The sequence below is a fragment of the Panthera tigris genome, chromosome A1 (genome assembly GCF_018350195.1).
Source record: "Panthera tigris isolate Pti1 chromosome A1, P.tigris_Pti1_mat1.1, whole genome shotgun sequence".
NCBI lineage: Eukaryota > Metazoa > Chordata > Mammalia > Carnivora > Felidae > Panthera > Panthera tigris.
The window spans coordinates 138,565,610-138,593,477 of NC_056660.1; the positions used below are offsets into that span (position 1 = coordinate 138,565,610).

The 27,868-nt window shown below is 36.5% G+C and overlaps 1 protein-coding gene across 9 annotated transcripts in view; it reads right to left on the reverse strand.

Annotated features, from left to right (window-relative positions):
• FAM169A (family with sequence similarity 169 member A) overlaps positions 1–27,868 on the reverse strand; it is a 94,825-nt gene that overhangs the window by 22,662 nt on the left and 44,295 nt on the right. For all 9 annotated transcript variants that reach the window (XM_015536546.2, XM_042988418.1, XM_042988397.1 and 6 more), the window contains 2 exons: positions 26,283–26,454; positions 7,048–7,227 (listed from right to left, as the gene is read on the reverse strand). In XM_015536546.2, the coding sequence (XP_015392032.1) occupies positions 7,048–7,227; positions 26,283–26,454 (352 nt within the window). The remainder of the gene's footprint in view (positions 1–7,047; positions 7,228–26,282; positions 26,455–27,868) is intronic.

Below are 27,868 nucleotides of genomic sequence, written 5' to 3' on the forward strand. Positions count from 1 at the left end.
GTCATTTATAATATTCACTACAGGACTGTTTTTAAACAGGGGTGGGAGGTACAACCTAAGTGCCCATCACTAAGGGATACATGAATAAAATAGTATGTATACAGTAAAATACTATGCAGCAACTACAACAAACTACAGCTATATGGATCAACATTGATAAATGTATAAAAAAGATCAGTAAAAAAGCAAGTGAGTATAGGTGCAAAATGATGTCATTTATATGAAGTTTTAAAAACATACTGGAGCACCTGGGTGGCTCAGTCAGTTAAGCGTCCGATTTCGGTTCAGGTCATTATATCACAGTTCGTGAGTTTGAGCCCCACGTTGGGCTCTGTGCTGACAGCTCGCAGCCTGGAGCCTGCTTCAGATTCTGTGTCTCCCTCTCTCTCTGCCCCTCGCCCGCTTGTACTCTGTCTCTCTCTCTCTCTCAAGAATAAACTCAAAAAAAAAAAAAAAACACCGATTAAACAAAATGATACAGCCTCTGTGGGAAACAATTTGGCAAATCCTCAAAAAGTTAAACACAGAATTACCATATAACCCAACAATTCCACTCTCAGCTACATACCCAAAGAATAGAAAGCAGGGACTCAAACACATATCTATCTGTACACCAATGTGTATGGAGAGCATTATTCATAGCAGCCAAAAGGTAAAACAATCCAAGTGTCATCAAAAGACGAATGGATGAATAAATGAAATGTGACATATTCACACAATAAAAATATACTCCGCCATATAAAAGGAATGAAATTTTGATATATGCTACGAGGATGGCCCTTAAACACTATGCTAAGGGAAATAACACAGACATAGAACATATACTGTATGATTCCACTTCTATGCAGTAACTAGAATAGGCAAATTGAGAGAGAGAGTGAATGTGACTAATGCCACTGAATTGTATATACACAAATTGTTCAAATGACAAATATTATGTTATATATATTTTAGCCCCAAAAAACTTAAAATTTTTTTTAAATAAAAAAGCAAGGGGGTCCTAGGTGGCTCAGTTGGTTATGCATTGAAATTCAGCTCAGGTCATGATCCCACAGTTTGTGAGTTCAAGCCTTGCTTCGGATGAGCCCTGCTTCTCTCTCTCTCTCCCCCTTCTCTGCCCCTTGTGGGATTCCCTCTCCTTCCCTCCCTCTCTACCCCTCACTCCCTTGAGCGCGCTCTCTCTCAAAAATAAAAAAATAAATAGGGGCACCTGGGTGGCTCATTCGGTTAAGGGTCTGACTTCAGCTCAGGTCATGATCTCACGGGTTTTGAATTTCAGCCCGTGTCAGGCTCTGTGCTGACAGCTCAGAGCCTGGAGGCTGCTTAGGATTCTGAGTCTTCCTCTCTCTCTCTCTCTCTCTCTCTCTCTCTCTCTCTCTCTCTCTCTGCTGCTCCTCCCATCTTGATCGCTCTCACGCGCTCTCTCTCTCTCTCTCAAAAATAAATAACACATTTAAAAAAAAAAAAAGAATCTCAGCTGCATATATTTTTTAAATAAATAAAATAAAATAGCAAACTAAATGATGCCTTATGGTGTTTATGGTCACAGATCTAAGTATGAAACTTAGAACAGAAAGGATATACACCAACTTCAGGAACACTATTATCACTGGGGAGAAAAGGAGAAAGGGGAATGGGATTACGGAGGAGTCCAAAGAGACCATCAACTGTATCTACAAGATTTTATTTACTTCTCCCTACAAGTTAATAAAAACAACAAGGCAAAACCTTACCAACTGTTAATCTGGATAATGGATACACTGACACTAGGATACTATTGTCTCGTTTTTTTTTCCTGTATATTTGAAAATGTTTCTCACATTTTCTGGTTTCAGTTTCTTCTATACCTATGAGAAAGAAGAGGCCAGAGAAAACAAGCACAAGAGGCCACAGTGATCATCTGTCTGAATTTAAATGACTAAAACAGTAGAGAATGCCTTACACAGTATGAGGTCCAAAAGGAGTACTTTACAAAGGGTGACTAGACTTGAAGGTCCCAGTTCAGATTTGTCTGGCCAGAGTCAGAAAGAGAACTCTCACACTAATGTCATTCAGCTAAATAATACAGAAGGTATGTGCCCACAAGAAAGAACATCTACCAACTAAGCAGCATTAGCTATTCCTTAACAAGTTTTGAAGACTTCTTCCTCTTACTGACATTCTAATTCATTCATTACTGACAGCACTAATTCATTCAGCCTTGCAATAACATTCTTTTAAAGCATAAGCTTTATAATATGGACCCTACAATTCCCCACAGATATTCCCCAATGCTAAATGTCTCCCAACTATTTTAACCTTCTTTGCCTCACAGAATCTTTTCACAGCCATTTATTCAGCACATTCATTCCATGCAAAGAACTAGACCAAGTGGTGTTACAAAAGACCTATCCGTGGACTTTATGCACAATGAACTCAGCACCTAAACTGTTGTTAAACTAAAACTTAGAAGAAATAGTAGATAAGGTACTTAGAAGGTACTTAAGAAGTATAAGAACACTACATGTAAAGCATCACAAGACTTAGAGGAGGAAAGATACATTTTTGTTGGGCAGCGATCAGGCAAGGCTTTCAGCCTGGGCCCTAACAAAGAGGCAGATTCTAGAAAACTCAAGATAATTAACTCTAGAGTTATTACGAATTTACTGATGTGGATGGGTACAAAATTAATACAAATCAGTATCTTTCATATTTATAACGACTAGTGAGAAGAAATAATGTAAGAAAACACAACATCTATAATAGCAACAAAAAAGATAAAATTCCTAAACATATACATTTTTTTCCTATGTTAGTTCTAAGAACTGTATGGAGAATATACATGCTAACTGGTTTGAACAAAATCCTACAGTTGTACATATTACACAATTATAATATGTTGGATAGAAGAAAACAGTCAATTCTCCATAAGCTAACATGTAAAGGTTTTGTTTTGTTTTGACATTTTTAAAAATTCTAATTCCAGGGTAGTGAACATACAGTGTTAAATCAGTTTCAGGCGTACGACAGTTGAATGTATAGATTCACTTGGGCTGCTTATCCATAATTTTGCTATTGTAAATAATGCTGCAATAAACACAGGGGTGCATATATTGCTTCCAATTAGTGTTTTAATAGCCTCTGGGTAAATACCCAGTAGTGTGATTACTAGATCATAAGGTAGTTCTATTTTTAATTTTTTGAATAACTCCATTCTGTTTCCACAGTTTGCATCAGTTTGCATTCCCACCAACAGTGCAAGAGAGTTCCCCTTTCTTCACATCCTTGCCAAAATTGGTTGTTTCTGGATTTTAGCCACTCTGACAGGTATGAGGTGGTACCTCATTGTGGTTTTGATTTGCATTTCCCTAATGATGACTGATGTTGAGCATCTTTTTATGCGTCTGTTGTCCATCTGGACATCTTCTTTGGAGAAATGTCTGTTCATGTCTTCTGCCCACTGTAAATTGGATCATTTGTTTTTTCCGTGTTGAGTTGTATCAGTTCTTTATATATTTTATATACTACAACCCTTCACCAAATATGTCATTTGGAAATATCTTCTCCCATTCTGCAGGCTGTCTTTTCATTCTCCTGTGTTATTTCCTTTGCTGTGCTGGGCAGCAACTTTTCACTTTGATGTAGCCCCAAAAGTTTATTTTTGCTTTTGTTTCCCCTGCCTCAGGAGACCTATCTTGAAGGATGTTGCTAAGATTGATGTCTGAGAAATTATTGCCTGTGTCCTTTTCTGGGATATTTATGGTTTCAGTTCTCACATTTAGGTCCTTGATCCATTTTGGGAGTATGGTGTATAAAGGGTCCAGTTCCATTCTTTTGCATGATGCTGTCCAGTTTTCCTAACACCACTTGTGGAAGAGAGTTTTTTCCCCATTGCACATTCTTGCCTCCTTTGTCAAAGATTAACTGACCATATAATTATGTGTTTATTTTTGGGCTTTCTATTTGATCTACAGGTCTGTTTTTGTGGCAGTACCATACTGTATTGGTTACTACAGCTTTATAGTATATTTTGATATCTGGGACTGTGATACCTCCAGCTTTACTTTTCCGTTTTAAGGTTGCTGTGACTATCGGACGACTTTCATGGTTCCATACAAATTTTACAATTGCCTGTTTTAGTCATGTGAAAAATGCTATTGGTATTTTGATAAGGATTGCATTTAAATCTATAGATTGCAAAAAAAAATAAAAATAAAAATAAATAAATCAATCTGTAGATTGCTTTAGGTAGTATGGACATTTTAACAATATTTCTTCTTCCTGTCCATGAGCATGGAATGTCTTTCCATTTCTTTGTGTTGTCTTCGATTTCTTTCATCAGTGTTTTATAGTTTTCAGAGTGCAGATATTTCACCTCTTTGGTTAGGTTTATTCCTAGGTATTTTATTATTTTTGGTGCCAATGTAAATGGGATTATTTTCTTAATTTCTCTTTCTGCTGCTTCCTAATTAGTGTATAGAATTGCAACAGACTTCTGCAAACTGATTTTGTATCCTGCAACTTTACTGAATTCATTTATTAGTTCTAATAGTTTTGGTGTTTGTTTTTGGTTTTTTTTTTTTTTTTTAAGATTTTACTTTTAAGTAATCTCTACACCCATCATGAGGCCCAAACTTACAACCCCTGAGATCAAAAGTCACAGGCTCCATTGACTGAGCAGGCAGGCACCCCTATCAATTCTAACAGTTTTTTGGGGAGTCTTTAGGGGCTTATCTGTAAATATAAAAGTAATCCCAATAACATCCCAACAGAATTTTGTTTTTCATCTAGTAAATAGATTCTCAAGTCCACACAGGGAAACAAATAAGCAAGGTCAGACATATTAAATGGGGGAGACTAGTCTTTTTAGATGTTCAAAAGCTAAAATAAATATAACAGTGAGGTAATGGAACTTAAAAGATAACAGAAATGAATAAGCAAATAAGAAATCTACACAAATATATATACACACAAAAATTTAACATATGCTATACATGAAAACTTAGTGAACTTTTTGTTAAAGGGACAGGTAATAGGGGCGCCTGGGTGGCGCAGTCAGTTAAGCGTCCGACTTCAGCCAGGTCACGATCTCGCGGTCCGTGAGTTCGAGCCCCGCGTCAGGCTCTGGGCTGATGGCTCGGAGCCTGGAGCCTGTTTCCGATTCTGTGTCTCCCTCTCTCTCTGCCCCTCCCCCGTTCATGCTCTGTCTCTCTCTGTCCCAAAAATAAATAAAAAACGTTGAAAAAAAAAATTAAAAAAAAAAAAAAAAAAAGGGACAGGTAATAAATATTTTAAGCTTACAGGCAATATGGGCACTGTCATATTGTCAATATGGGCACTAACCAATTCTGATGTTTTAGTGCAAAAGAAGCCATAGACATTATGTAAATGAAAGAACATGGCTGTGTTCCAATAAAACTTTATTTCTAAAGACAATTAGCAGGTCAATGGACCACTGTCTGCTAACCTGATACAGACATAAATGCCAAACACTGCAAAAAAATACATTATTCAATAAATGAGACTAGAACAACCACATACCTGTCACGTAAAATAAAGTCGGATCTATACCTCAAACGGTACCCAGGATAAATTCCAAATGAATAAAAGATACAGGAGACTTTATTTAATCCATGTCTTTAGGAATGGGTACATGCTATAGTATTGTGTAAATCAGCTCCTCATAGTTAGCTAATCATCTACTCTAGCTTGCCCATCCATACTTGGCACTCATTACCTATATGCAGAATGAATATTATCTTTCTAAAGCTTACAGTGTCAAACACTATAATATTTCCTATATCATTAAAAATATTCATGGGGGCGCCTGGGTGGCTCAGTCGGTTAAGCGGCCGACTTCGGCTCAGGTCATGATCTCGCGGGTCCGTGAGTTCGAGCCCCGCGTCGGGCTCTGTGCTGACAGCTCAGAGCCTGGAGCCTGTTTCAGATTCTGTGTCTCTCTCTCTCTGACCCTCCCCCGTTCATGCTTTGTCTCTCTCTGTCTCAAAAATAAACGTTAAAAAAAAAATTTAAAAAAAATATTCATGGAAACAAGTGAAGATCATCAAAAATATTGGACACGGAGCATCATGAAGGAACTACTAATTACAATGAAAGAGAAAACCAAATGGAAATCCAAGTTCTTCAAATTTAATAAGCATGCTACAAGATAGACAGGAAGACCAAGAAATAGACAATGGAGATGCCACTTAGTCTAAAATTTTCTATTTTCAATGTACTCCTTTATTTTCACATTTCAAAGAGTCTTATTCACAAAATTATACAAACGACATCAACAAAATATTATTAGGCAATTTCTGCCTAAAGTGAAGGATAACTAAAGCTCCCTAAGACTTTTTGCAAAAATAGACATGCACCTATAATTCATTTGGTATTCAATTTATCATAATCAAGGCATTATTCATAACGATGAAAAAGTGGAAACAACCCAAAAGCCCATCAACGGATGATGGAGAAACAAAATGTGGCATATCCATAAAATGGACTATTATTCATCCATAAAAACAAATTAACCACTGACTCATGCTACGCCATGGACGAACCTTAAAAAATTTTAAGCACAATAAGCCAGACACAAAGGGCTTATAATATAATCATATCCCATGATTACATTTGTATGAAATGTCCAGAATAGGTAAATCCATAGAGAACGAAAATGGATTAGTGGTTGCTAGGGATGAAGGAATGGAGGAATGAAGAGTGACCACTAACTGGTGCAGGGGTTTTTTTTTGGAATAATGAGAATGTTCTGGAATTAGATAGTGGCTATGGTTGTACAGCTATGACTATAATAAAAGCCAATGAATTGTACATTTTAAGAGGATGAATTTTATGGTATGTGAATTATATTTCAACTTTTTAAAAAAGCTCCCACACTTCCAAAAAGCCATTACATGAAATAAGGACATATTTGTAAAATGAAGCCCTACGGAGCCAAAGAATCCAAATTTACTTAATACTTACTCATATATGCACATTTACAATATTCTGCAGAAACAACTCAGAAGTGACACTGAGACAAGCTTAACATTTTTTAACTTAATTTACCTGTGTACATTAGAGAGGAGAGTGGATACCGCAAGCCAAGTGCATCTTCTGTAAAGGAATCAACAAAGTCCTCCAGCATTTGAAGACCAAAATCTTTGCCTCGATACTTCTTTCTTACAAACATTGTATCAAGGACTGGCAGTTGGTAGCTTTGGGTAAGAAATGAGGCACATACACTTCCTGTAGTCATAAAACAGAAACCCAACAATTTTTCACATTAAAAGGCCAAATATGTACATACATTTAAAGAACATGAGTCAACAGTCTTTCTAGAAATGGTTAGTTTACTACATCAAGAAGAATGTTAAATAAATGGATCAATTTCATAATATAAAATCCTTTCCAGCTGCTATTACACATCAAAAAGTATATATGTGATAATGAGAAGAGCTATGTATTTTGTTTGCCAACAGTATCACCTAACACAAGTAACTATTCTTTCTCATTTTATGAGCTATATACTAGAATATGCATCTCTGTAGAGTTGCACAACTTTAAAACTCATCAATTGGGGCGCCTGGGTGGCTCAGTTGGTTGAGCGTCCGACTTCGGCTCAGGTCATGATCTCAGGGTTTGTGATTTCGAGCCCCGCGTTGGGCTCTGTGCTGACAGCTCGGAGCCTGGAGCCTGCTTCGGATTCTGTGTCTCCCTCTCTCTGGCCCTTCCCCGTTCATGCTCTGTCTCTCTCTCTCTCTCTCTCTCTCTCTCTCTCTCTCTCTCTCTCTCTCTCAAAAATAAACATTCAGGGGCGCCTGGGTGGCGCAGTCGGTTAAGCGTCCGACTTCAGCCAGGTCACGATCTCGCGGTCCGTGAGTTCGAGCCCCGCGTCAGGCTCTGGGCTGATGGCTCGGAGCCTGGAGCCTGTTTCCGATTCTGTGTCTCCCTCTCTCTCTGCCCCTCCCCCGTTCATGCTCTGTCTCTCTCTGTCCCAAAAATAAATAAAAAACGTTGAAAAAAAAAATTAAAAAATAAATAAATAAAAAAAATAAACATTCAAAAAAATTAAAAAAAAAAACTCATCAATTACTACATTTTAGAACTGAAAGAGTATTTGATGGCTGCATATAGGTTATAATACACAAAGTATCTCATTCCAGCTATGGTCCCTGAACACCCATCTTTTCCCTTTTTCTCTAGTGAGTACAGTCTCATTTTTGTCTACTTCATGATGGCAAAGAAGCAAATTAGTTCTCCAGATTTTTAAAGACTATATATTAGGACTAAATGGAAACACTGGTCTTAGAAATGGCTATGTTAGCAATCTTTTTGCTGGGAGTCTATTTTTTAAAATACCCTGTATGTTTAAGGTTAAACAGGATAAATAATTTATAGTAACTAAATATGCCTCTTATTACACAGGTATACTGGTTTGTCTTTTAAGAACCCTGATTTGTGTTCTGACCCTCTAATTAGATGTGTTAGCACCTTAACACATTTTAAGACAGTACATAAGTTGTGGGCATCATGGTAGGGTATCCCACACTTATCTATATTAATTTTAGAATTAGTTCATATTTATCAGTCAATATTCTACTCTTTTTGTGCCATAAATAAAATAACTTACTGTTCTCAGATTATTCATATTATTTGAGATAAATTCCAATAATGCAGTTCAAGGAGGAAACAAAATTTCAGGTAACAAACAACTTACAAATTGACTTTCACCAATCTTATTTGATGAACTGGTCAATATAACAAGATTTTTTATTAGTTGAACCAAATAATTTGAATTACTTATGATTAAATTGGAGAATTTCAGTAACAGTCTCCAAGACTATCAACTAATTTAAGTTTACAATAGGAAATTCACATTACTTGGATCTTAACTGCCAACATTTGGTTAGGGTATATCTATGGGTTAAAAGGTCTTAAATAATGACTATAGTTAATAATACTGTGTACTTGAAATTTGCTATGAAGAAGTTAAATGTTATCACTGTACAAAAAAAAAGAGAAAATGGTAACTATGTGCAGCAATATATGTTAATTAGCTTGATTTTGGTGACTCACAATGTATACATATATCATCAAGTCGTACACCTTAAGTATGTACCACTTTTAATTGTCAATTTTACTCACAAAGCTGAAATACACAAATTACCTGTAAAAGTCTAACAGGTAGTCTCAGCAACAAGCTATTTTGACCATAATCAACTTATATACAATACCTTGAAATCAGAGTTTTTTTATAATATAACTGCTAATAGTGATTCTGAAATCAAAAGAGACATTACTTCATAAGCACTAGTAGTTCAAAGGACAAAGAAAAAATGAGAAGTAAAAGCACTATCTGGTTCTAATTCTCAATATGGAGCCTGAGGATTTATGGCCATTCACTACTGTACAAATTTCAGGTTCCTTACAGAAAAATCCTAATTTCATGACAGAAATTTTCCACAAATTGATTTTTTTTGTTTCACACAAACATTTCTTCGAGTAGAGAAGAGGTAAATTCCAGCATCTTCAAGTGTTAAAGTTTATGGAATTAGTGTCCATAAAGTTTAAAATTCTTCTATTTATTTACCACATAGATGCTCCTTGCCAAAAAAAACAAAAAAAAACAAAAAAAAAACCATGCAGATTCTCTTCCTTTACTTAAATATTTATACAGTTGACCCTTGAACAACTTGGGAGTCAGGGGCACTGACCCCTGAGCAGCTGAAAATCCACCTGCCACTAATAGCCTACTATTGACTGGAAGCCTTACTAATACCAAACAGTCCATTCACATCCATTTTGTATGTTATATGTATTACATACTATATTTTTCCAATACAGGAATCTAGAGAAAAGAAAATGTTATTAAGAAAGTCACAAGAAAGAGAAAATACATTTACAGTACTGTACTGTATTTATTGAAAAAAATACATACATAGTGAAGTCATACAGTTCAAACCTATGTTGTTCAAGGGTCAACTGTACTTTGTATACAAGTTCTACTCGATTATCTAGTAAAGCAAAACCACAACCTGCTAACTTAGATGAAAGATGAAGTTTCATTAAATTTACTAACTGAAATTAAATTAAATTTAGCATTACACATGGGAGACTGAATACTTATAATCCTCAAAGTTCCAACTTGACCACCTTCTTCCATATATTCTCTGGGAAATCTCACCTACTCCCAAGGCTTCTACCATCTATCCAAATGAGGATGATCACCCATCTTTAATTTCTTTAATACATGAGACTTTTCCAACATTAAGAATGGAAGTGCTCACATAAATTTAAATATAACAAAAATCATATGATTAGTTCAATAAACAGGAAAAAGAAAAACATCTGGCAAAACCCAACACCTTTCATGATAAAAATACTTAATCTCCTAAACCTCATAAACCTCATAAAGGGACTATGAAAAACCCACAGCTAACATCACACTTAATGATGAAAGACTGGACGGTTTCTCCTAAGATCAGGAATAAAACAAAACTTCATTCTCACTGCTTCTATTCAACACTGTACTAGAGGTTCAAATTAAGCAAGAAAAGCAAACAAAAGACAGCTGGCCTGAAAAGAAAGAAGTAGAGCTACATTTTCAGATGACATGATTTTGTATATAGAAAATCTTAAGGAATCCACAAAAAAATTATTAAAACTGATAAAAGGCACATCAGCAACGATGCAGGAAACAAGGTCAATATACATTCAATTATATTTCTATATACCAGCAATGAACAATTTGAAAATGAAATTAAATAAAACAATTTACCACAGCATTAACAAATAATAAAATTCTTACAAATAAACTTAACAAAAAAACTGCAAAGCTTAATATGCTTACTGAAAACTGCAAACATTGTTAAAAGAAATTAAAGAACATCTAAATAAATGAAAAGACATCGATGTTCTTGGGTCAGAGGACTTATAATTATTAAATGTCAATATATTCCCCCAAATTGACCTAAAAATTGACAATTCTCAGCTACATTTTTTTGCAGAAATTGTCATGGTCTGGGGCACCTGGAGGGCTCAGTCGGTTAGCATGGATTCCTGATTTCAGCTCAGGTCATGATCTCACAAACAGAGCACAGAGTAGCACAGAGCCTGCTGGGGAATCTCTCCCTTTCTCTCTCTCTGCCCCTCCCCACTTGCTCATGCTGTTTCTCTAAATAAATAAATAAATAAATAAATAAATAAACAAACAAACAAACAAACTTAAAAAAAAGAAAAGAAAAGAAACTGACAAGGTGACCCTAAATTCATATGAATTGAAAAGGACCTCAAAAAGCAAAAACAATCTTAATGAAAAACAAAGTTGGAGGATTCACACTTGCCATTTTCAATCTTATAAAGCTGCAGTAATCAAGACAGTATGGTACTGGCAAATGAACAGATACAGAGATCAGTTGGAATAGAACTGAGGGTCCAGAAACAAGACTTTATATTTATAGTCAAATCATTTTTGACAGGGGCTCCAGCTCAACTCTATGGAAAAAGAATAGCCTTTCCAATGAATAGTCCTGGGATGACAAGATATTCACCTATGCAAAAAAAAAAAAAAAAAAAAAAAAGCAAAAAAAAAAAAAAAACAACCATGTTGGACTCCTTTCCTCACAACTTATGAGCAAATTAAATGCAAAAGGATTATCAACCTAAATATAAGAGCTAAAACTATAAAGCTTTAGAGGAAAAGATAGCAATATATCTTTATCACCTTGGATTACACAAAGCTTTCTTAGGTAAATACCAAAAGCAAAAGTGACAAAGAAAAAGAAGATAAATTGTATTTCATCAAAATTTAAAAATTCTGTGCTTGAAAGGACACCATCAAGAAAGTGAAAGACAACCCCAAAATAGGAAAAAATATTTCCGTATTATATATCCCAGAAAAGAATTGTATATCAAATTGATAAAGAATGCTTATTAACTCGATAATAAAAAGACAAACAAAATTGTATTTTAAAATGGGCTAAGGACTGGAGCACGCCTTGGTAGCTCAGTCGGTTAAGTATGTGACATCGGCTCAGGTCATGATCTTGAAGTTCGTGGGTTTGAGCCCTGCATCGGGCTCTGTGCTGACAGCTCAGAGCCTGGAGCCTGCTTTGGATTCTGTGTCTCCCTCTCTCTCTGCCCCTCCCCTGGCTCATGTTCTCCCTCCTCCCTCCCTCCCTCTATCTCTCCCTCTCTCAAAAATAAATAAACATTAAAAAAAATCTTTTCAAATAGGCTAAGGATTTAAATACACACTTCTCCAAAGAAGACACACAAATGGCTGACAGGTATATGAAAAAACATTCAATGTCACTCATCATTGGGGACACTCACATCAAAACAATAAAGAAGTATCACTTCACACCTGTCAGAATGACTATTACCAAAACAAAACAAAACAAAACAAAAAGACATCAAGTGTTGGTGACGGAAAACTGGAACCCTTGTACACTGTTGATCATAATACAAAATGGTGCAGCCGCAATGGAAACAATATAGAAGTTCTTCAAAAAATCAAAAATATAACTACCATATCATCCAGCAATGGCACTTCTGAGTATTTATCTAAAAGAATTGAAATCAGGATCTCAAAGAGATATCAGTAATCCCATGTTCATTTCAGCACTATTCAAAATAGCCAAGATGGTATGACAACCTGAATGTCCACTAGTGATGGGTGAGTCAATAAAGAAAATGCGATATACACATATAATGGAATAATATTCAGCCTTTTAAATAATAAATCTTGTAGAGCACCTGGGTGGCTCAATCAGTTAAGCGTCTGGCTTCAGCTCAGGTCATGATCTTGCTGTTCCTGAGTTAGAGCCCCACATCAGGATCCTCTATTCCACTTCAGATCCTCTGTTTCCTTCTCTGTTTACCCCTCCCCTGATGGTGTGCACACGCACACACACGCTCTCTCACTCTCTCAAAAATAAATAATGTAAAAAAATAAAAAATAAATCTTGTGATATATGACAACATGAATGAACCTTGAGGACATCATGTTAAATGAAATAAGCCAGCCACAGAAGTAAAAATACCGTGTCACTCCAACCATAAGAGGTATCTAAAAGAGTCAAACTCTTAAAGCAGAAAACAGTAGTCACCAAGGCAGGAGAGATGGAAATGGCGAGTTGCCAAACAATGGGTTGAAAGCTTCATTAATATAAGATCAGTAAATTCTATGGATCCTCTGTATAACATTATTCCTATAGCTAATAATATATCCTACACTTAAAAATCTGTTAAGAGTAAATCTTGTGTTCTTAAGCCAATAAAGTAAGGATTTAAAAAAGCTTTTTCAAGATAAATAATGCACATAGAAAGTAGATTAGTGGTTTCCAGGGACTGTTGGGTGAAGAAAATGAGTGACTGCTAATGATCACAGGCATTCATTTTGAAGTGATGAAAATGTTTTGGAATTAGATAATGGTGATGGTTGCACAACTTTGTGAATACATAAAAATCATTTTAAAAAGAGTAAATTCCTTGGGGAGCCTGGGTAGCTCAGTCGGCTGAGCATCTCACTTGGGCTTAGATCATGATCTTGTGGTTTCTGAGTTCAAGCTTCACATCAGGCTCACTGCTGTGGTGCAAAGCCTGCTTAGGAACCTCCGTCCCCCTCTCTCTGCCCCTCTCCCCCCTTGAACTCCCCCAAAAATAAATATCTAAAAAAGTTTTTTTAAAGAGTGAATTTCATGATATGTGAATCTCTAAATTAACTAATGTGAAAGAAACCTGACTAAAACAAAAATGTACACAATGTAATGATTCCATTTTATGAAATTCCAGAAAAAGCAAGCTAATCTATACTAATAGATAGTTTGCTTGGGGATTCATAGTGGGCAGAGGGATGGTTACCAAGAAACACAAACAAACTTTTGGGGATAATGGATATGGTTATTATTTTGATTGTGGTTAATAGTTTCACAGCTTGTATACATATATCAAAACACAATAAATTATCAATTTTAAATACTAGCAATTTTTGCATGTCAGTTATACCACAATAAAGCTGAAGGGGGAAAAAAAACACACACACACAAAAAAAAACAAAAACAAAAACAAAAAAGACAACCCAATCTACAAATGGTTGCGTAAAGGATCTAAAAAGACATTTTTCCAGAGAAGACATATATACATGAAATGGCCAATAAACACATGAAAAGACACTCAAAATTCTTAGCCATTAAGGAAATACAATTCAGAATTATAACGCCATGCCACTTCATACCTATTAAACTAACTAAAATGAGAAAGATAGATAAAAATAAGTATTGGTGAGGATGTGGAGAAACGTGGTATATTGTTGGTGGGAATGTAAAATGGTACAATCGCTTTGGAAAACCATTTGGCAGCTCCTCAAAAGGCTAACCTTAGAGTTACCATATGATCCTGCAATTCCGCTCCTAGGTATATACCCAGGAGAAATAAAAACACATCCACACAAAAACCTACACACAAATCTTCACAACAGCATTATTTATAATAACCAAAAAGTGGCAACAACTCAAAAGTCCATCAAATGATGAAAGACGATATTGGTACATCCATACAAGGGCACAGTATTTGTCCCTAAAAAGGAATGAAGTGGTGATAACATTAACACGCTGCAACATGGACAAAACTTGAATAGTACTCTAAGCCAAAGAAGTCAGACACAAAAAACTACTGTGTCTGATTATATTATTGTAGGACTCCATTTATATGTCCAAAATAGACAAATTTAGAGAGACAGAAATCTAGAGACAGACTAGTGGGTGACTAAGGCCAGACGCTGAGGGAGTTTAAAGTGACTGCCAATGAGTACAAGGTTTCCTTTTGGAGATGACCCAAGTGATCTAAATTTGGTTAGGGTGATACTTGTACAGTTTGGTGAACCTACTGAAAAAGAAACTGAATTGCATAATTTACATAGGTGAATTGTATGAAATGTGAATACTACCTCAATAAAGCTATTAAAATTTAAACAAAACAGAATAATAATTTATACCTGTGATTCCAATAAATGATTTTTAATCAGATTTTTCATGGAAACTCCCCAAAGCTGATCTTCCCTTACCAACTTTTCAGTAAGCCTCATCACCACCCACCCAGCTACTCATAGCAAAAAGTCTATAATTCATCCTTAACTCATTTCCTTCATAGCCCATGTACAATCCATCAGAAATCCTGCAGCAGTAACTTCATAATTTATCTCAAATATGATGACTTCTACCCCATCTCCCTTGTCCAAGCCACCATCAGCTCTCACCAGGGCCTCTGTGCAACAGCCTCTTAACGAACTAAACTCAACCCCGGCATCTCCTCTCCTGGTTTTTCATACAATAGAGTTGATTATTTATTTTAAACAAAACTCAGATCGCATTGCACCCATGTTCAAAACCCTTCAATGGACTCTCATTACCAGAAGAAATTCAAACTCTTTCCTTGGCCTACAAGACAATTTAAGATATGGACCTGCCTCTCTCTATCTCCATATCACTCACTCCCTCTACTATAGCGACTGGCCTTCTTGCTCTGTCTGAAACACCCTAAACTTGCTTCTGCCTCAGGGCTTCTACGTTTCAGTTCTTTGCCTGAAAACCTCTTCACCTGAAACATCACGTATCTAATCATCCCTTACTTCCTTCAGAGATGCATATGTGGACCTTTCTATTTAAAACACTATCTCCCACACACACTCCGTTCTTTTGTCTACTTTAGTTTTCTTCGCAGCATTGTCCACTTGTCTCTGTTCATTGCTAAGTCCTCTAAAATCTAAGTTTCACAAGGAGAATTTTTACAATTTTTACTCTCTCTCAGTATCTCCTTCTTGCTCTTTCTCCTATTCACCTTCTTCCTCCTTTCCTTCCTCCCCTATCTATATAACACTTAGAAATAATTTTTAAAAGATGAATAACATTTGACAATATCATTCAGGGTCTATGCGTCAAATTCAAGAACAGATATTCTGCCCCAACTGAGTGGCTTTCTGTTCTCATGGAATCACCATTTCTTCTTTGTCCACCAGGAATATGTCTTCCCTCACCTTCATAAAAACTGGTTTAATGTCTCATGAAGGCATCAGTGTGTGACTGTCTCCAGAGAATGCATGCATAAAGTGAATTCTTTTTTTTATTAAAAAATGTTTTTAATGTTTATTTCTGCAAGAGAGAGACAGACAGAGCACAAGCAGGGGAGGGGCAGAGAGAGAGAGGGAGACACAGAATCCGAAGCAGGCACCAGGCTCTGACTGTCAGCAAAGAGCCCAACGCAGGGCTCGAACTCATGAACTAGGAGATCGTGACCTGAGCTGAAGTTGGACGCGCAACCAAATGAGCCACCCAGGCGCCCCTGAAGTGAATTCTAAACAAACAATGTGATTATATCTACATGAGAGATCTTGTCATACACCACTAGTCAAGTATCCTTATCACAGTCTCATCACAGCATAAATGCTCTATAAATCAGTTTTAGTAACATTAGCTGTTTTAACAAACCAATATGGAAAGCTTAACGTAAGACTTATTTTTGCTTAAGTAGCAGTCCCACATAGGTATTAATGCAAAGTGGTTAGTTTTCTGATGCACAACCATCCAAGAAATGTTTCAGTCACCTATTGCTGCCCGACAAACCATCCCAAAATGTACTGGCTTATAACAAAAACTTGCTTCATTTATCACAACTCTCACATGGTATCAGATGGGGCAATGAAACAGCTCAAAGTCCAAATGGCTTCACTCCCACAAGATACAGTGTATTAGCTTCTGAACTACAAGCGCAGCTGGGCTTACCAGCTGGGAGCCTCATTTCTCCTCAACGCAGCTGTTTGGACTTCCTCACCACATGGCAGTCTCGAAGCAGTCATATTTCTGACATAGTGACTTAGCTTCTAACAGTACAAACTTCCAGGCTTTAAGGTTTAGCACAGCGTCACTTGTGCTGCCTTCTACTGGTAAACCATGTCACAAGGCCAGCTCAGATTCAAGCAAGCTACACAAGCACATAAATACTGGAAACTGGGTAAACTGGACTACCACAGGAACTCAAGTTCTTTCTATCTTGTGGCTTCCCCACAGATGGAGAAAAGCAGTGCATCTTAACCACTTTGCTCTGTCACACATACCATTTTTCATCACTTTGGGAACAACTAGTCACACAGCCCCACCTAGCTTAGCCTCAAAAGTGAGTGGAAAATATAATTCCTGACTGTGCAGCTATTGGCCAATGACTAGAATAAAGAAGATGAAGCACAAATATTTAGTGGACAGTTGGCAGCTTCCGCTAACTTTCCCCTTTCTCTTATCTCCCACTAGATTAACATTTCCTTTTTAACTGTCAGGAAATCAATGAGCACATCTCAACAGATACTACCTTCCCCAGGCAGATTCCCTCCACAGTTATGTTTGTTCACTTCACGCTGCTTCCAGTAACTTATATCCTCACACCAATATTCATAAACACACACTCACTTTACACAAGCATTTTGACTGATCTCATCTTTGTTTTAAAATGACACTGATTTCTGGGGCACCTGGCTGGCTCATTCACTGGAGCATGCGACTCCTGATCTCAGGGTTGAGTTTGAGCCCCACAATGGAGGCAGAGATTACTTATCACAAAATCATAAAATCATGCATCTACAAATACACTCATGCATAGATAATAAGCAGAATTGCACTGCCTTCTGTCAAAATCCACACCTCCCCCATGCGATCAAACTTCTATTTCTAACTATCTCTTAGATGCCCCATTGGATCATTGAACTTTACATGTCAAAAGTGAACTCAAGTATTACCAAATCCACTCCTCCTTCCGTACTCCCATCTTAACATCTTCCCACCCGGGCACCCAAGCCAAAACCCACGGAAGTCATCACTGGTTCCTCCCCTCCCCTTCGACATACAGACTGGAGTCATCATACTCTGTCCACCCAAAAATCTCCCTCAAATCTGTTTCCTTCTCTATTCCTATTCCCGCATCCCTAATGTCAGTCCTTCTTACGCCTGGACCACTAAAATAGCTCCCAATTAACTGACTTCCCTGATTTGAGAATACAATTTCCCTACCCAATCACCAAGTCCTACAAAAATTATCTCACTAAAATATTTAATCATGTTACCCTTACATAAAATCAATAGCTTCTTTGCCAATAAAATTCCAAACTTTAGTATGGCATTTAAGACCTTTCACAAGGGGACCTCCATCTTTACCTCTCACCCACTCAACCCTCCCTACCCTTTAGTCCCACCAGCTTATCCAGGATGGCGTCCCAAATACACCTTCAATTTTCATGACTCTGTGCCTTCTTTCATGTATTTATGTCCCATTTATAAGTTTACTAAGAAGTTCTTGCCCTTCGCCCCTTCTCTGCCTACTAAAAGCCACTTTTAATTATTACTTCCTCAGTGACACCTTCCTCTAGGCAAAATTTGCTGCTCCACTCTTCAGTGACTCCTGTTTGATAACTCAAATACAGTACTTACCAAACTAAATTATAAGTAGCTGTTTAATGACTATAGTTTTCTGTCTCATCCACTAGATTTTTGGTGCTTTGAAGGCAGAGGAACCCAAGACCAGCCATCTTTGTGTCTATATTGACAATGAAAGCACCCCTATATCTCCCTAATAAACAGAGCCCTTATTGGAAAGCATGTGGCTTTTTAGATGGCTAGAAATTCACCTGAAAACAAAGTAGCCACTTCATTTCCCAATGACACACTTCGGGTAGCCAACAGTGGTTGAGACTTCCCTGTGCCTTTGTTCATTTCCTTTAAAAAAAAATTATACCTAGACAGACTCAAGGCCCTACAATATAATCTCACTCCTCCAACACAAATTTCTGCTACGTTTTGCCTTTACCTATACTACCAATCTTTATCATTTTATATCACAGTTTGATGTTCCTTTAAAAACAGAAGGACCAGAGATAGGAATTTCAGTGAACAGGAGGTGAGTGATTTGCCCACAAAAGGAGGGAAGACAACAGATCATCTCAACTAAAAGATCTAAAAATCATAAAGAAAGCTGACTAGCAAATAATGAGAGAGAGAAAAAAAGCTTCCATTATGAATTATTACAGATGAGGGTTACAAAAACCAAACATATGTCCCTTAGTACTGATCATAAGTCCCTTTGGTAGTGACTCAACAAAATGATAGCTGTTGATTAGATTGTGCCTCCCTGATATGGTTAATTATACTTTCCAAAAATGTGGATCTTCATTTTTTTCCCCAAAAATATGGGTCTTCAAATTAGATCAAGGTGGTTCACAGTTGAAACCAAATAATAATGGACATTTCCCAAACAGCAACCAATGACAGTGTCTTCCATTTTGTTTTTTTCTCTCAGCTTATATACGCTAAAATGTGATATGTGATTTACACAAATTTACATCTTTTCTGTATCTTGACAAAGGGCAACGTTATAAAATTTCCACTGAATTAAACTGAATTAACAAACAGGTTTCTTGTTTTGTTTTTCACAACTACATGAGATATTTTTCATTAAGTAGTTTTCTAGTTAGCACAATGCTTTTATCGTTACAGATGCTGTGAGGACTTACAAAGCTCAGGTAGAGGGCTACCTGGGTGGCTGAGTCAGTTAAGCATCTAACTTAGATTTCGAGTCAGGCCATGATCTCACAGTAGTGAGATCAAGCCCTGCATCAGGCTCCCCACTGAGCAAGAGCCTGCTTGGGATTCATTCATATTCATTCTCTCTCTCTCTCTCTCTCTCTCTCTCTCTCTCAAAAAAAAAGAGAAAAAAAAAAAAAGTTCAGCTAGGTTTTGTGGTAGACACTGATTAGATTCTGGAAATATAGTAAAACCCCGCATCACAAGTAACTTGGTCTGTGAATGTTTCACAAGACAAGCACCCATTTCTAATATATTTTAACTTGATAAATGAGAGCGATGTCTTGCAATACAAGTAGTATGCGACACCGAATGCCACATGATCAGAACTGAACCAATGTTTCTTGAAATTTGCTTTGATATAGGAGTGCTCTGGATTACAAGCAAGTTTCCAGAACAAATTATGTTTGCAAACCAAGGTTTTACTGTAGTTCCATTTTTTAAATGTTCACTTTTATTTCGGTTTTGTTTTTTTTTTTGTTTTGTTTTGTTTTTAATTTTTTTTTTTAACGTTTATTTATTTTTGAGACAGAGAGAGACAGAGCATGAACGGGGGAGGGTCAGAGAGAGAGGGAGACACAGAATCTGAAACAGGCTCCAGGCTCTGAGCTGTCAGCACAGAGCCCGATGCGGGGCTCGAACTCACAGACCGTGAGATCATGACCTGAGCCAAAGTCGTACGCTTAACCGACCAAGCCACCCAGGCGCCCCATTGTTTTGTTGTTTTTTTTTTTTTAACATTTATTCATTTTTGAAAGACAGAGAGAGAGCGCAAACGGGGGAGGGCTAGAGAGAGAGGGAGGGAGACACAGAATCTGAAGCAGGCTCCAGGCTCCAAGCTGTCAGCACAGAGCCTGATGCGGGGCTCGAACTCATGGACTGCGAGATCATAACCTGAACCAAAGTCAGCCGCTTAACCGACTGAGCCACCCAGGTGCCCCTCACTTTTGTTTTTAATCAAACTTTTACATGCATACTGTTTAGAGCACAACAGTCCTTTGAGACTCAAAGGAAAAAAAAAGCAGTCCCATGACGGCCTCTGTGATCCATAAATATTTTCTGCTCCCCAGGAATGACCACTCTGAAACTGTTTAACTGATCTTTCTGGTATTTACTTCCATCTCTAATTAACTTACTACTTTTCTTGATGTTTCCATTCCAGGCACCATCAACAGACTTCCCAGTAAGGAAGGGGAGAGTTTACCTCTTCCACACATTTATACATCCAGTCCCAACTGCACCATAACCACACTTCTTCAGTGCCTTAAGGGCACTATTTCACTCTTGTGCTCAGCAGTGATGAGAAATCTAATCCTTCTGATTCTTGATCCTTTGTACATATGCTTCTCTCATTCTCTGGAGATGTACAAAATTCTTTTATCCCGGACTTCTGAAATTTCACACTAAACTAGCTCAGTATGAGTCTATTTTCATTCACTGTGATGGATTCTCAATGGGTCCTTTTAATGTGGAAATGCATGTTCTATAGTTCTGAGAAATTTTCTCGAATTATTTCATTGGTCATTTCTTCCCCTCCAGTTTCTCTGTTCTCTCTTGAAACACCTATTTTTCAGACCATTCCTGTAATTTTCTTTCCTCTTTTCCATCATTTAGGGTTCATGTTGTAGTTGTTCTACTTTCTGAGCTATTTCCTCAACTTTATCTTTCATACATTGTAATTCTGAATTTCCAAGAGCTCTATTCACATTCTTTTAATATATCTTGTCCTCACTTCATCAGTGTAAGGACTATATTAACAGTTGTTTTGCTTCTGCATTGTCTGTCTCTTCCAAATTGCTTTAATTCTTTTTTGGTCTCTATATTTCCTATCAGTGGCTTTCCCTAACTAAGCAATTTCTTCATAGTTAGGAATGAGACATTAAAAAGCTGACTAGATGTTCTGTGTGCACAGTGGTGACGGCTGACAATGAGCTTCACAGAAGGATGATCTGACTGGGACCTTTCCAAGACGAACCACTTACATTGGTATTTGTAAAATTTTTTTTTCTCGGGGCACCTGGGTGGCTCAGTAGGTTAAGCATCTGACTTCAGCTCAGGTCATGATCTCCTAGTTCGTGGGTTTGAGCCCTGCATCAGGTTCTGTGCTGACAGCTCAGAACCTGAAGCCTGCTTCAGCTTGTGTGTCTCCCTCTCTCTCTGACCCTTCCCTGCTCACACTCTCATTCTCTCTCTCTAAAACCAACACTAAAATTTTTCAAAAAAAGAAAACAAACAATTTTTTTCTCTTGGCCACTTCAAATTCCTCAAACATTTTTGCTCATGTTGTAACCTTAAAAACTTTTTGAAATACCACGTATTCACATCTCTTGGTAACATCTAAAATTTTCTTAAGTTTCTATAATTTCAAGGATAGAATTTCTATCATATTACCAATATCAACTTCTAAGAAACTATTATAAAAGTTTTAAACTTACAAAATCTTGCAAAAATACAGAGTCCAATATACCCTTCATCCAGCTTCCCCTAATGCTAACTTCTTACAGTATCAAAGTACTATTATCAAAACCAAGAGATGAATATTGATAAAATACTATTAACTAGAACCTTATTCAAATTTCACCACTTTTTCCACTACTGCCTCTTTTCTGTTTCCAAATCCAATCTAGGATTCCATACTGGATTTCGTTTAATATGTCTTTAGTTCTCATCTTTGATAATTCCTCCACCTTTGTCTTTCATGATCTTGACACTTCTAGAGATTACTGATCAGTTAGTTTGTAGAATAACCTTCAATTTGGCTTTGCAAATGTCTTCTCATTATAAAATTAAGGTTATGTGTTTTGGGCAAAAATACCAAAAATCATGTTATGCCCTTCTCAGTACATCAGAGATCAGGAGTCCATGATATTGACAGGTGTTACTCCTGGTGATATTAACCATGATTTATTAGTTAACAGAGTGTCTGCCATGATTCTCTATGTAAATGTACTATTTTTTCCCTTTACAATTAATAATATTAAAGATAAACAAAAATTATATCACTTTAATAAATCTAACGGACCCTAGAAACTATTATCAATTTGATAACCGTTATTATCCCCTTAACTGTTCCTTTACTATTGAACTAACCATTCCTTACCACTCAAAAATGTTATGATGTTCCTTTTTCTCCTTGAATTTCTATTTCTCTTATATGTATTCTACAGAATGTTATCATCATGTAATGTACTTTTATTCTTGGATTATATACTTGATTATTCAACTGTTTTTCAGTGCAAAAACATACCTGTACATAAATATAGATTTTTAAAATTTCTTGTGACCATACAGTTCTAATTATGAAACCAAAATAAATTTTGGGTTATTATCATCATTAATAATAGTACACAATGGATCAAAACATAAATGTATTCTACATATGGAAAATTACTTATTAGGTGAAAAATAAAATTTTACTCAAAATGTATCTTGAATGAAATAGATGTATCTCACTTTTTTTTTTTTTTTGGTTTATAAGTCCATTAATGAATATTACTTACTACCAGAATGAGACAAGGTTCAGCACTAATCCTATTCCTTTTTTAATAGATAAAAATACTCAATAACTATAGAAGGGACCAGAAAATCTTTTGTTATAATGATGTTATTAAATTCTGTGAATTCCCTTTGAGTTATGTTCCAGATTTCACACAAGCTACTATAAAAAACTACTTTTAATAATGACATCTCCATAACCCCAAAACCATACAAACTCTAAGTCTCCCACAGTGATCTCTGTACTTGAGACAAAAAAAAAAATTATACAGTTTCTTAAATTTCATTACACTGTAATAGGATTTGACTTCATAAACAGTCAAATCCTATTATATATATAAAACCTTTTATATACACATATAAATATATATATAAGCATATATAAATATATATCCTTATAAATATATATATAAATCCTTATATACATATAAATATATATGTGAATCCTTTTTATATATAAATATATATGTAAATCCTTTTATATATAAATATATATGTAAATCCTTATATATATACAAATACATGTAAATCCTTATATATATAAATATATATGTAAATCCTTTTAAATGTATATATATACTTTTATATATATATATATATAAATATATATATAAATCCTTTTATAAAGCAAAACTAATTTTACATCCCAACAAATATCCCAATATACCAATATGCTATTTAACTTAAAAATCATAAAGAGTAATATCATAAGGCTTTCATTCAATACATATTTGTTTAATAAAGATTTTATCTTTTTGTTACTGGGAGTTTTTTTCCTGATACATAGATTATGAATACTTCTATCAGAAAGTGTTTTAGTGGGAATGCAAGCTGGTGCAGCCATTCTGGAAAACAGTATGCAGGTTCCTTAAAACACTAAAAATAGAACTATCCTACGACCCAGCAATTACACTACTAGGCATTTGTCCAAGGGCTACAGGTGTGCTATTTCAAAGGGACACATGCACCCCCATGTTTATAGCAGCACTATCAACAATAGCCAAAGTATGTAAGGATCCCAAATGTCCAACGATGGATGAATGGGTAAAGAAGATGTGGTATATATATACAACAGACTATTACTCGGCAATCAAAACAAATGAAATCTTGTCATTTGCAAATACGTGGATGGAACTGGAGGGTATTATGCTAAGTGAAATTAGTCAGAGAAAGACAAAAATCATATGACTTCACTCATATGAGGACTTTAAGAGACAAAACAGATGAACATAAGGGAAGGGAAGCAAAAATAATATAAAAACAGGAGGGGGACAAAACAGAAGAGACTCATAAATATGGAGAACTGAGGGTTACTGGAGGGGTTGTGGGAGGGGGGATGGGCTAAATGGGTAAGGGGCATTGAGGAAGATACTCCTGAAATCATTGCTTCACTATATACTAACTAATCTGGATGTAAACTTTAAAAAATAAAAAATAAAGTTAAATTACAAAAAAAATAAATAAATAATAAGAAAATTAAAAAATAAAATAGAAAGTGCTTTAGTATTTGTTTTGAGCAATTTTTCCAAAATATTTTACACTTGGGTTTCCTTTAAAAAAAAAATAATAGTTTCAGACTGAATTAAATGATTATTAATTCAAAGTCTGGTATAAGCACACCTAATTGCATTGTTATCTGGTGGATGAGAGCCAAAACTTAAAAGTGGGAAAGAACTAAAATAGTAAGGAGGTAATGCAATTAGTAGAAAATTGCGGAAGGTGCTAAAAGTGGTAGACAAGCGGCACTTGAAAGCTCCAGGATATAATATTTAGTTAACTACCAGAACAAGCAAAACTAGAGGCCAGGTCACAGAGGAGAGAAGGAGCCCAAATGAGCATGAAAAAGGAAGAGAAGCACGCTGCTGGAATCAGGTACTGATCAGAAACACTCAAAGAGCAATGTTATGCCCTTTAACTGTGTGCCTTTCATCTAAAGCAAAGCTCCAAATAAATAAGTATAAACTAATATGTGCTCCAAATGTCTATGAGCTAGTTCCAAACTTGATCAGACCAAAAAAAAAAAAAAAAAAAAGCTAAATCTGGAAGGTGTGAAATGTAAAAAAGACCAAAAATTAATCTGAGTGTTCTCTACGAAAGGTCTTCCGGTCAAGGTACAGAGCAGGCCGACTTTGCTATGTGGTGGGTATATATGTATACACAGATCAAGCAAGTTAGAGCTTTGTGGCTTCAGTACCTCCAGGGAATTGAAACAGCAGGAAAATAGGTAAAGCAAAATGAAGTGGCACCCATCTTTTAGGAATAGGGTATAGCTAAGTCTTAGGATCAAAAATCCAAACTTCAGGGGTGTCTCGGGGGCTCAGTCTTGATTAAGTGTCCAACTCTCAATTTCGGCTCAGGTGATGATCTTGCAGTTTGTGAGTTCGGGCCCCACACTGGGCTCCAAAATGACAGTGCAGAGCCTGCTTCGGTTCTCTCTCTCTCTGCCCCTCCCCTGCTTGTGCACTCGAGTGCTCTCTCTCTCTCTCTCTCAAAATAAATAAACTTTTAAAAAAATCCAAACTTCAGAAGATTAACAATTTCAAAGTTGTCTAAATTCTCGAAATAAATTGTTTTTCATGGTAATTAGCAAAGCTGCCTTTAATAAATCAGGCTTAATCACTTGTGTGAGGCAGACAGAGGCCATGCATTTGGTCCACAGGTAGAGAGTAGTTTTAAAAGGAGCCTGTAATGGTGACAGCAGCAGGAATCAAACAACCACTTTAAATTAAGGGAAGGGTGATAGGTAGTAAGGAAGGCACTTGTGATGAGCACTGGGTGTTGTATAAGTGAGGAATCACTGAACTCTACTCCTGAAACCAATATTGCACTGTGTGTTAACTAACTAAAATTTAAAGGGGGGGGGGGGGGGGGAGGGGAGAGGGAGAGAGAGAAGGGCATGGTAAGAAGTCAAGACAGCCAAATCAGAGGCTCAAAGTACACCTCTCTTTACACATATGTGTACAAATCTTACCCTCTGTCAAATGTTTATTTTTGTTTTTTTTTCAAAAGACTTTCCTAACAATCCTCTTTTACATAGAAAGGTAGAATCAAAGTACTCCTAAGAAATACTAAGTAAAATCACGTCAATTTAAACTCTACAGAGTAATTTAAAAGGATACAGATACAGTTGGGGTCTAAAAAGGAAGCTTCCATAATATGTAGTTTAAATAACTTTTAAAGACTTACCTGTAGGCTTAACTGAATAAAACCCAACGGCCTCTCCTTTCTTCCACAGAATCTTAGCGTAATCAGTACTGCTATGGCACAGGAATGGTATCTCATTTCTCTCCATTTCCTGTTTTCTATAAATAATTCGATTCAGAACATACAGTACCACTCTCTCCCCAAGAGTTCTCACCTGGAAAGAGAGTCAGACACAGGCACAACAGTTATGATATGCATTCAGAGATGCTATCCACCTTGCTCCCTGCTTCCACACCTCATACTGGCATGCACAAAGCACTTTAAATACACTAATAATGATTTCTTAAACTTATCATCACAGTAAAAATGATGAGTAACCACTCATGCCAACAACAATCCATTTCTATAGACACATAGGCATGGAAATAGTGCCTCTCAGCAAAATTCTAAAACAGGAAAAACTAATTTCCAATGTACCAATGATCTAGCCATCTCTTCCTTAGCGCTCAAGTGTTTTGTTTCTGCTACCAGCTGCCCAGACCCAGGCTACCTCTACTGCTTCAGTTCTTTTCACCCCATTCCAGTCTCAATATTAAATAAAAAAGAAAAAAGAAAAAAAAAAAAGAAAAAAAGAAAGCTTCCTGTTATCCTCTAGATCTTTAAGAACCATTACCTTACTTGATGAGGAAATCCATAATTATGTTCCTAGGAAAGGAATCTCTCTCATTTTTTCCAGGTAAAATGTTCATTTAACAGTCATGTCTATAGTTAGACAACTATAAGAAACACCCACCTCACCCCACATACATACCCACAGACCCTTCTGCCAGATCAGATGAGTGATGACAGTGGTACCAGGCAAGTCTGATAAAAAACAAACTTGGGGCAGTCACAGAACAGAAACAGAGCCTCACTTCCTACATGCAGGGTTACATGGTCACAGGGACCACTCACCAACTTTCTGACATCAAACAATGGGGTTTTCCTCCCACAGACATCTTTCACTACTAAAAACAAGAGTACTTACTACCCATAAGGTATTTCTCCTCAAGCCTCCTTGAAGAAAAACAAGAGTGCCCTATAATTAGGTGAGTGGAGAAAAAAAGCATTAACCCATATACCAACACTCCTCTCAAAACTAAACAAAAACCCTTAACTATACTACACACTAGGAGATGTCAGATACCAAACAACACATGAAATGACAAAGCTCACTTGCTTTCCAGGCAACCCATTCCTTCCTTGAACAGCTCTGACCAGTATATAATTCTTCTTTATACTGAGTTGACTACAGCCAAAGACTGTACTTTGATACTCTGGAGCCATACAGTCTAAAAATAATTGAAGAGAGCCATGACATTCCCCTAAATTCCTACCACAGGAACATAGGAACGAATGAAAGAAAGGACTGATCTAATGCAATTTTGGGTACTTTTGCCATTCCAGTTCTCACTCTTGAAATGCTCCAGATCCTTATCATCTCTCTTCCCATTGGGGCTTGAAGATACTACAGACAAAAACACTGAAGATAACTGCTAAAACAATGGGGCTTTGCTATATAAACTTCAGTTCTTGTATTAGCTTTTTTGTTTACCTTCATTTTACTTCTAATTAACTAAAGCCCCCAA